The sequence below is a fragment of the Mobula hypostoma genome, chromosome 7, assembly GCF_963921235.1.
Source record: "Mobula hypostoma chromosome 7, sMobHyp1.1, whole genome shotgun sequence".
In the NCBI taxonomy this organism is placed as follows: domain Eukaryota; kingdom Metazoa; phylum Chordata; class Chondrichthyes; order Myliobatiformes; family Myliobatidae; genus Mobula; species Mobula hypostoma.
The window spans coordinates 141698428-141709224 of record NC_086103.1 but is presented as its reverse complement, the minus strand read 5'-3'; the positions used below and the strand labels follow the sequence as shown (position 1 = coordinate 141709224).

The following is a 10797-nucleotide window of genomic DNA, read 5'->3' as shown; positions in this document are numbered from 1 at the left end:
AATTGTTAGCTTCTAAAAGCAAAAAATCTAAATAAAATGCTGCAGATAACATTTGGATAACATCTAGATGACATTACTTTATCTGGACTGCAACCTAGAAAGTGAGAAAATGATGTGAGCAAATAACTTCATGCCTTTTGAATAATGTAAAGCACATGGATAAAGCATAAAATTGAACTACACTTACAGAAATACTGAGGAATAATCTTTTAATTGCTGTAATATATGTTCCCTCTTTGAAGAAGGACGTTTTGGTGTCATATTTTTATGGTTGCATTTTATTTTTTACGACATAATTTTTAGTAGTTTTAAACGTTACTGAAACAAAAGTTGACAGGTAAACACGTTGATATTTGGAACAAACGACAGCTTTTATAAATCTTTAATGCTATTAAACGTTATCAAACGGGTTTTAAAATAAGTTAATATAGTAGCATTTTTCACCAGCGTGCACAGTACTAGTGCAAATCCCAAATGACTAGACACTGTAATTAAAGCATCTCCACTGGAGTGTCACAATTTAAAAATTAAAAATGAACGCGATAAATCTTAAATATGAGCATCTTTTTTAGAGTTACAAGAGGCGACGTGCAAATTAACTCATTTCATTCCCTGAACTGATCTCTTCTGGATAGAAGTATTTACAACGAAAGTTTATAATTGTTTTGGTTCTGTTATTTTAAAACACAGAGGGAAGTTTGCAGAGGCTCCCAGTTTGTCTTCTATGAAAATGATGAGTTTTTTTTAGTGAGTGGGGGCGTGGCATTGCCCTCCATCTGGCGACCAGCGAGGGTCATCCATGCACTCTCACACAACGTGACAGCGGTGATGGCTGGGGGTGAGCAGCAATTTCGTATGATCTAGCGTCCAGCTTTAATGGACTTCTGAATCACTTTTTCTCCCCCCTCGCAAGACTGGCTCGGAGATCTATGTGTGAAGAAAGCGTTTGTGCTTGAATAGGCTGGCTGACAGCGGTCAGAAGTGTTGGGTAAGCTGGGAAGGGGCGGGTTACCTAGACAAGTCTGCTTCATGTCCCCAGCGCACTCAAAAAATGGCATCTATGACAGCCGGATGTGTTTACTAGCTATCTGGTTTGTCATGTCCAGCCTGAGGTATAGTATAATCGCCAATATTTTGAGATGGGAGTCCTTTCTCACCCAATTTTTTTTAATAGAGTTGTCCGGGGGTGGCTGATATGTAAATGTGACATTGGAATTAGGGTAGGTAGTGTGAGATTTCCTTTATATATATATATAATACACCGGTTTTAAGTCTAGATTTAAGTATTTTAAGATGAAGTTGCACGTGGACGATCTGGGTGCAACATTATCGTAAAGGAGCGTTGTGTGAAAGTGACGGGAACTGCCTCGCTGACTACAGATCTAGCACTTTCCCGACGAAACCGCATGCTGGGCTTGCATTCTAACATGTAATTCATACAGTTCAAAACTGAATTCTGCGCAAGTAATTACATTGTTTTTATTCCAATAGTTTCAAATCAACTTCGAAAACACCTCCAGAAAGAGAGTTTTTAATGAGCCTCACTAAACATTTGATATCGCAAATAAAAGAGCACAGCTTCCTATATGAAGAAATGATGCGTAATTTTGCAGAAGGTGAAGAGAAAGCCAGAATTATTTGCAAACAGCGATTAAAATAAATTTCACTAACAGCGAGGTAATCAGGACCTTCATTTCATCTAACGTACACTAAATGTTGGAGGAACTCAGTAGGGTAGGACTGAAGGAGGGTCTCGGCCCGAAACGTCGACTGTTTATTAATTTCTAGTGATGCTGCCTGCCCAGCGGAGTTCCTCCAGCAACTTTTTGTTTCATTTGCATTTCCAGCATCTCAGAATGTTTCGCATTCATTACATTTAGTTTCCTTTAATGGAAGCGCAAAGCTATCTTACAAGCCTGGAAACGAGGAGACAATTTACAAATTGCTGCTTTCGAAGCTGATTTTTTAAAATATCCAATTCCATTAAAAAGTGTCAGAAATTAACTTTGTAATCAGAAAGGCCATTAATATTCCATTCAAATAATATCGCTCTGACAACACATCACATAATTTGATGTCCCTTTCCATGAAAAGAGTGCAAATGAACTGGAAGAAAAATATTTAAAAATGCGAGAAATAATTACAGGAATAAAACTTTCTGTACTGGGCTCCTAATGATTCCCTACGAAGCCGAATAAGCTATTTTTCCTAGTTCAGCATTGGCACTGTGTTTTCTGATTATGTAAGCATCTATAGAAGGTAACAATTAGTCGCTAAATTGCCCTCAGGATAAGCTTTATATTTTGCTAATTTGATCGCTGGTGTACAGGCAAAATAGAGATTTAGATATTATAATTCAATCCGGTGATATTATGTCAGCACTAGTTTAGTTAAATCTAAGAACGCTTTAAAGTTGATAGTTACAAATGAATAAAAAATTCAATATTTAAAAAAAATCAGGAAGGCCTCTCAGAGAGCTCGTTTACAATGTATGAAGATACCAAAGTTTTGTGGGAGCATATTTGGAAGGCATTTAAAAAGTTGCAAAAATCCATTGGGATTTCCAGAGGTATTTCCAACGCTGCGCTTGTTACAAGAACAATATACGTTATATACCTACTTTCATTAAGTGTGTGAGGAGACTGATAGACTGGCAGTCTGAAATGGCCCTTCCTACACAGCCAAAACATACTTACGCAAATAAATTGGCGCAAAAACAAATGTAATATTATTTCATGAGTAAACACAAAAAACAGCGAAAGTTATACTAAAATGCTGAAGATAATTTAAAAATTCTATGAAAATAACATTAAGTTAGAGCAAAGGACATAAAGTCACATTGTAACATTAATAGAAGAATGGAAGAATACTGCCATAGATAGAAAATTGGCAGACTGGCAGGAGGCAAAGAGTGGGAATATGGGGGGGCTTTTTTGGTTGGCTGCCGGTGCTTATTGGTATTCTGCGGGGGTCGGTGTTGGGGCCGCTTCTTTTCACTTTTATGCCAATGATTTGGATGACGGAATTGATGGCTTTGTGGCTAGGTTTGTGGAGGATAGAAGATAGGTGGAAGGGCAGGGTGTGTGGAAGAAGCAGGTTGGGAGAATGGACAAAGAAGTGACAGTTGGTCTATAGTGTGTGCTCATGCACTTTAGTAAACGGAATAAAGGCGTAAACCTTTTTTTTCCTGGGGAGAAAATTCAAAGACGCAGAGATGCAAAGGGACTTGGGAGATCTGCTGCATGATTCTCTAAATGTTAACATGCAGGATGAGTCGGTGGTAAGGAAGGCAAATGCAATGTTGCATTCGCTTCGAGAGAATTATAATATAAAAGCAAGGATGTGATGCAGAGGCTTTATAAAGCATTGGTCAGACGGCACTTGGAGGATTGTGAACATTTTGGGTTCCTTATCCAAGACAAGATGTGCTGACAATGGACAGAGTCTAGAGGATGTTCACGAGAATGAAAAAGATTAATGTATGAGGAGTGTTTAATGACTGTGGACTGGAATTTAGAAGAAATGAGCGTGGGATATCACTGAAACATCGAATATTGAAAGGCCTAGATGGAGCGGATGTGGAGACGATGTTTCCTATAATGGGGGAGTCTAGGACCAGAGGGCACAACCGCAGAGGGCAGAGGGACGTCCATTCAAAACAGAGTTGAGGAATTTCTTTAGCCAGAGGGTAGTGAATCTGAGGAATTCATTGCCACAACGCCTGAGGAGGCCAAGTCATTGGTATGTTTAAAGCGGAGTTTGTTAAGTTCTTGATTCGTCAGGGCGTGAAAGGTTATGGAGAGAAGGCAGGAGGATGGGGTTCATAGGGATAATAAATCGGCCGAGATGGAATGGCTCGATGAGTTGAATGGCCAAGTTCTGCTACTATCCCTTGTTGTCTTACATCAGAAATAGTGCAAAACAGCTATAAAATTGAGTAACTGCTACATGCTAACGAGGTTAACGAGTGTGTGCTAAACGGCTGGTCTCGAAGTATATTAATTACGAGATAAATTAACATACATAAATGTCTAGTTTGTTATATTGAAATAGATTTGTTATATACAATAATTTTTTTCTTCTCTTTAACACACAACAGTCATATCAGTCGCTCTACGAATGGTTAAATGGATCGAAAATGTAAGCTAATTGTGTTATCGTGGTGGATGATGTGGATTAACAATTGTGAAGTAACACAACGTGGAAGGTCGAACTTGAAAGCAGAGTGCAAGTTCAATGCAGGAGTCTTAGCACTGTGGAGGAACAGAGGGATCGCGGGATCTACGTCCATAGATATCTCAAAGTTGCAGCGCAAGTTGATAGGGTGCTTAATAAAGCCTATGGTGCGTTGGCCCTGATTAGTCAAGAAGTCTGAATTCAAGATGCGAGATATGTTGTAATTCTATAAAACTCTGGTTTGACCACACTAAGAGTATAGAGTTCAGTGGTAGCTTCATTATACAAAGAATATGAATGTTTTGAAAAAGTGTGCAAACAGGATTTACCAGGAGGTTGTCTGGATTAGAGAGCATGCTTTATGAAGTAAGGTTTAGGGAGTTAGGTAGGACTTTTCTCTTTGGAGCGAAAAAGGATGAGAGGTGATTTAATAGAAGTATATAAGATGATGAGAAATAGATTGAGTGGACAGCCAGAACTCTTTTCTCTCCTGAGTGGCAATCGCTAATACAAGATGGCATAACTTTAAGGTGATGGGAAGAAAATTTAGGGGCAATGTCAGAGGTATTTTTTGCAGAGTGGTCGGTGTGCAGAATGCGCTGCCAGAGATGGTGGTAGAGAAAGATACGTTAGGGGCATTTTACATGCATTAAAGTAAAATGGGGGGCTATGTGGAAGGGAAGGGTTAGATTGATCATGCAGTAAAAGGTCGGCACGACATTGTAGACTGAAGGGCCTATACTGTTCCTTCTTCCATCACGTGTATGGTGTATTTTACTGAGATAAATTTATCCCTTATGATAAGTTTCATGGTAGGCAGTTAGTATAAATATGTGATTCAAAAGATGGAAGAAATAGAAATACTAATTCAAATGATCTACAGTATTTCGTTTTATCGATATCCAACTCTGTCGTTCGAGCTACTGAATTTCATTTATAGATATTGCACATTATCAGAGGCATTCCTGAGGTACCCATTTAGGAGCCGGTAGACTTACGACTGTGTTGCGTGTGTTTGCTTCTTGCAAAGATACCAACGTATATCTTACCTGTGCAAACATTCTGAACTTTGCATTTTTACGCAGTATTACTGACTCCAAGTTTCTTTTCTTTATCCACTTTCGCGACGGGGCTCTATTCCAATAAGATTTCCATGTTCGAAATAAACATTTGTAACATCACTTACAATCGACATTTGGATCACAAGTCCAAAAAGAAAAAAAATACAGATTTGCCTATTATTTATTAGTTATATATTAAATTTCTGCGGTTTAGAGCTACATAATCATATTCGTGTTCAGGACGAAATGCAGTATTCATTTGACTTCATGTGGGGTTTTGCAACTGGGGATCCTTTATAACATCTCGTAAAGGACTTGCGAATTCCAGTCGCTGAATTATTGTCCATTCATTTAACAAATATATAATTGATTAAATGCAAAATCTTAGGTACATTTTAATACAATTGATTTCCAACTCGGCAATTATTATTGCCCCAGTAGCTGGGATTGTTTGCATTTGATGCATAACTTTTACGAAACCAGATGTATCTATTGGTGAATCTTCAGGATCGAATATTCAATTCTGTTGGGACTTATGTTTCTTGTTTTGCATCTAATGGTCTTTTGTTGTATGGATTGTTTTTCTAGGGTAGAGACATAAAACAATGGGTGACTGGAGTTTTCTGGGAAGGCTTTTGGAGAATGCACAGGAACACTCGACTGTAGTAGGCAAGGTCTGGTTGACTGTGCTCTTCATCTTCCGGATCCTGGTGCTGGGTGCTGCGGCTGAAGAGGTCTGGGGTGACGAACAATCCGATTTCACCTGCAACACCCAACAGCCTGGTTGCGAGAACGTTTGCTACGACAAAGCTTTCCCTATCTCTCATATACGATTCTGGGTTCTGCAGATCATCTTTGTCTCCACGCCCACCTTGATTTACCTGGGCCACGTACTGCACATAGTGCGGATGGAAGATAAGCGGAAAGAGAGGGAAGAGGAAATCAGAAAAGCCAAGAATCAAGAATACAAAGAACTAATGCTTGAAAATGGCAAAAAGGACAAGCTTTCCTATAGAGACGAACTTGGTAAAATCCGAATCCGAGGTGCCCTTTTACGCACTTACGTTTTCAATATAATTTTCAAGGCGATGTTTGAAATTGGATTCATTGTAGGTCAGTACATCCTGTACGGTTTTGAGCTTAGACCTTTGTATAGGTGCGATAGATGGCCATGTCCCAACACCGTGGACTGCTTTATCTCACGGCCAACAGAAAAGACCATCTTCATCCTATTTATGCTTGTGGTGGCTTGCGTGTCCCTTTTTTTGAACCTAATGGAAATCTATCACCTGGGCTGGAAAAAGCTGCAGCAGGGATTGAAGAACCGGCAACCCCACGACCCAGAGCACAAGACCGAGCCCATAACGCCTCTCACCAGGACTGTCCCGAGCAGTTTCGCCTACCCCTACTTCACTGACCCGACGGAGGGACCCCACCCTTACCCGGGAGCCCCGACCTCTGAGTTCAAGGTGGCACCGCTGCCCGAGGACAGGCCACCGTGCGTGGTCTACAACAACAAGCTAGCGGCCGAGCAGAACTGGACCAACTTCGCCGCCGAGCACACCCGCGAATTGAAGCCCGACGCCGACGCCGACGCCGAGGCCGAGCCCGAGCCCGCGCTCCCCACGCCGACCAATGAAGACAGCGGAACCACGGGCGAGGCGGCACGTGGCAACGGTCACCTGACCACCACGGTGGAGATGCACGAGGCCCCCAGCGCGGACGCGCGTCGCCTGAGCAGAGCCAGCAAAGGGAGCAGTGCCCGGGCTAGGTCGGACGATCTAGCGGTGTAGCGCCGGCCTCGCCTCGCCTTTTCCTCGCTGAAGTCAGTGCAGAGTCGGGTGGGTGGGAGAAGCATACGCATTGGCATGCTGGTGGTTGCAATGCGCACTGGGAGTTGTGGCTTGCATAGAGATGAAGGTTATTATAAATTGGGTTACACGTACCTATTAGCCTTAACATTTATACATGCTCTATTTTAATCACTTTTAATAAATGGAAAAAAAATCTAGACAACTTTTATTTCTTACGTTGTACAAGTCTGCAGGATGGAAATGCTCCATTTTCCATCATTAGACCTAGGAGCAGAATTAGACCATTTGGCTCATCCAGTCTGCTCCACAATTTCATCATGGCTAATCCATTTCCCTCTCAGTCCCAAACTCCTGCCTTCTCTCCGTATTCCTTCAGGCCTAACCAATCAATCTATTAATCTCTGCCCATATACCCCATGACTTGGCCTCCACAGCCACATTTAGCAACGAATTCCACAGATTTACCACTCTGGCTAAAGAAATTACTCCTCATCTCCATTCTAAATGGATGTCCCTCTATTTCTAAGATAGTGCCCTCTGGTCTTAGACACTCCCACCATAGGAAACATACTCTCCACATCCACTCTACGAAAGCCTTTCAACACCTGATAGGTTTCAATGAGATCCCCCTCATTCTTCTGAATTCCAATGAGTACAGGCCCAGAGCCATCAAATGCTCCTCATATCATAAGCCTTTCAATTCTGGAATAATTTTCGTGAACCTCCTTTGAACCTTCTCCAATGTCAGCATGTCTTTTCTTAGTAAAGGAGGTGAAAATTTCTCCCAATACTCCATGAGGCCTCACCAGTGCCTTATAAAGCCTCAGCATTACATCCTTGCCTTTATGTTCTAGTCCTTGCAAAATGAATGAAAAAATTACATTTGCCTTCCCCACTACCGACTCAACCTGCAAATTTACTTTTAGGGAATCCTGCATGAGGACTCCCAAGTCCCCTTGTACCATAGATTTTTGAATTTTCTCTAAATTTAGAAAATAGTCTCATTTCTTCTCCTATCATATTGGACTGAAGCTCAACTTAGCATGTTGGAATTATAAAAGTTCATTTCAAGAAACCCACCACCACATGTTAACTTAAGAACTATACTTTTTAAAATACGTAATTATTTCACGGCAAGGGAAGATGTCTACAGTAAACTGGGGTAACATAACTCCATAAGTGTCTTAATTCATTGATTGTGCACATGTTAGAGATTTGCACTCAGTGATTGTAAGCGGTTATCTCTAAACTAATACAGCAGGTAAAGTCTCTAAATTTGAACTTGTGAAAATCACAGAATGCTTCAGTAAATGACACATACACAATTTAGTCCTACCACAGGGTTACAATACTTCTTGGTTTTCATCCACTTCACTGTTCAGTTACTCGAACGAACTTCAAATTACAACATCTGTGGTGGCAAACTAAAGAAGAAGTTTGAATGCATGTTTTGAGATACATGGACAGGACATGAATTTTGAATGCCTTTTATTCACAAAACAATCAAAGCAGGGCAACATCTGAAACCAATTATAGACTAAAAGGGTATGGACTGTAGTTTATTTATATATGAGGTCATCTTTATGTGTTTTAGTACATCCAATACAGCTCTGACAAATTTAAGAATGCCATATTAGAAGAGAGGTGGAACCACCAAGAAGTAAAATGAAAGTATGGTTTGCAATGAATAAAATGCATAGAACATTGTTACGTTTTAAAGAAATTTTTTTTAGGTTGTTTAACATGAAATTGGAATGGTCTGAGTGCTTCTTCAAGAATATGACATTTTTGCATACATTACTTTTAACATAATTAGATTTGGAAATTCTAAATAATTATGTTCACAGCTCTAGCCCTTCCAAGCAGAGAAGAAAATAGTAACAATATTCCAGAGTTAGAATATGGTAGTTTTATCTCAAACTTAATATTTTTGGATGGGGAATTGGGAGTAGGAAAGTGGAACCACAGGGAAAGTAAGTTACATTTTGTTGCTTTGGCATTTATTTTTACTGTGCTCCCAAAATACATAATTTTGGTTAATATCAAAAAATTGTGTTAAAGAGCTGGCTGCTAACTGACATTTTCAGTAGGACTTACAAATAATCTGACACAAAGCTGCAAAGACTTTCTATGTTAATTTTTTTGAGACATAAACATTTTAGTGAAAGGCGGAAGTACTTAGGAATAAAATTAGGTATGGATGGAAACACTGCTATGTATTGAAATTTTTCTAGGTTTCATCTTTTGAGTCACATTGGTTGAGGGAAACAAATTTTACTGAAGAATCCATATCTTTACAATCAACAAATGCTTATTTGCTCCGTTTGGCTATTTATGTGCAAGAACTCTTCTTAAAATAGAGTTTCTTGCCTGAGGTTCCCTATTTCATTTTAGGAGAAGTTTATTTTTAGCTCTCTACTTAACTATACCAAAAAGGCAGTGAATCAAAAAAAATCATCTATTATCAATAAAATTTTAAACAATCGGCTTTAGCTTTGATGAAAATATTAGCTAACTGGCGAACTAAATACAAGCAAAAATTATGTATTCCTTGAATTAAGAAATCAGGAGCTTACTTCAGTGTTTTCCCATGGTTGATTTAACTTTCTAGCTTAACATATTAATTACAGAAACCATATTGATAATGAACAAGTCAAGGAATCAGCTTGTAGGTGATTTTTAATACATTCTTTTTTTCCCATTCATTTTCTTGTACAATGTATGCTATCTTTGTAACTATGTTTGGTTCCTGAAAGTTTACATTATCAAATATTGCACGTGTCAGCAAAAAAAGTTTACATTATTTGACAGCAAATTCTAAGAAATTGAGCCCACCCTTATCCAAAATTAAATGTCTTAATACAAAATAAGAGTTTTTAAGAAAAATACAGTAGTGTACAAATGGAAGTTATTAGATTATTACTATGTACACTTGATTTCTACTAATTATAACAAAAATGCATAGCTGTAGCCACAGAATAATTTACCTTGTAATAGATTATTGTGGTAGTGGGTCTATAGTAGTTGGCAATTAATCGTAAACTTGACCAAAAGAAAAGATTAAGTGAGAGAAACTACAGTATACATGGAACTTAAATTAAACTGATTAGGTTTCTTCTGTTGCTCCATTCAATGCTATTTTGTTAACCCCCAATCTTGCTCACAGGCTTCCAAGCCTATTTGTTGCTCATGAAACCCGTTATCTATCAAATATCAGCTCTCATTAGAGGTAAAGAACTTGCTGGGCAGTCAGGGACATTTAATGACTTAGAGCAAAAGCAACAAAGCTGTTCTAAGTGCTGTCTTTAAAGAGGTGCCTATGTATTTACTCTGTACAAGCAAATTTGATGTAAATGTACTTTACCTCAAATGTTTACAAATATGTTACCTAATAAACGTTTTTGTAATGTAATTCTTTTGAAGAAAAATATTGTGCCTTAATTTTTATCTCTTGTCTTTCAAACTGGATATGAAAAACAAACGCATCTATTAAACACTATAAATTATATCTAGCTATAAGTTCACTCTTGAGTTAACAATGACACAAAGCCACACCTTACAAGTATCCTTATAGTTACACGTTTTATTCTTTGCCAAGTTCATGCTTTCAGCTTATTGAACTACAGATTAGCAGGACTGCTAGGATGATTAGGTTTTCTCGTAAAAATGAAGTGTATCTCTTTAGATGATCGTAGATATACCCCTTCATTCATTCACTTTAGAATCAAGACTATGGTGTAGCAATT

At 38.8% G+C, this 10797-nt stretch overlaps 1 protein-coding gene across 2 annotated transcripts; it reads left to right on the top strand.

Annotated features, from left to right (window-relative positions):
* The first annotated feature begins 824 nt into the window (after positions 1 to 824).
* On the top strand, positions 825 to 10594 carry gja3 (gap junction protein, alpha 3). Of its 2 annotated transcripts, none has more exons than XM_063054169.1 (2): positions 825 to 988; positions 5826 to 10594. In XM_063054169.1, the coding sequence occupies exon 2, from the start codon at positions 5843 to 5845 to the stop codon at positions 7028 to 7030; it is 1188 nt and encodes a 395-aa protein (XP_062910239.1). In that variant the 5' UTR covers positions 825 to 988; positions 5826 to 5842; the 3' UTR covers positions 7031 to 10594. The 2 variants fall into 2 exon arrangements, with proteins under 2 accessions (XP_062910239.1, XP_062910240.1); XM_063054170.1 differs by having other exon boundaries at positions 987 to 1112.
* The last annotated feature ends 203 nt before the right edge of the window (positions 10595 to 10797 follow it).

Excerpts from the sequence above, each read along its gene's own strand:
- gja3 (XM_063054169.1), top strand. The coding sequence starts at position 5,843 with ATGGGTGACTGGAGTTTTCTGGGAAGGCTTTTGGAGAATGCACAGGAA.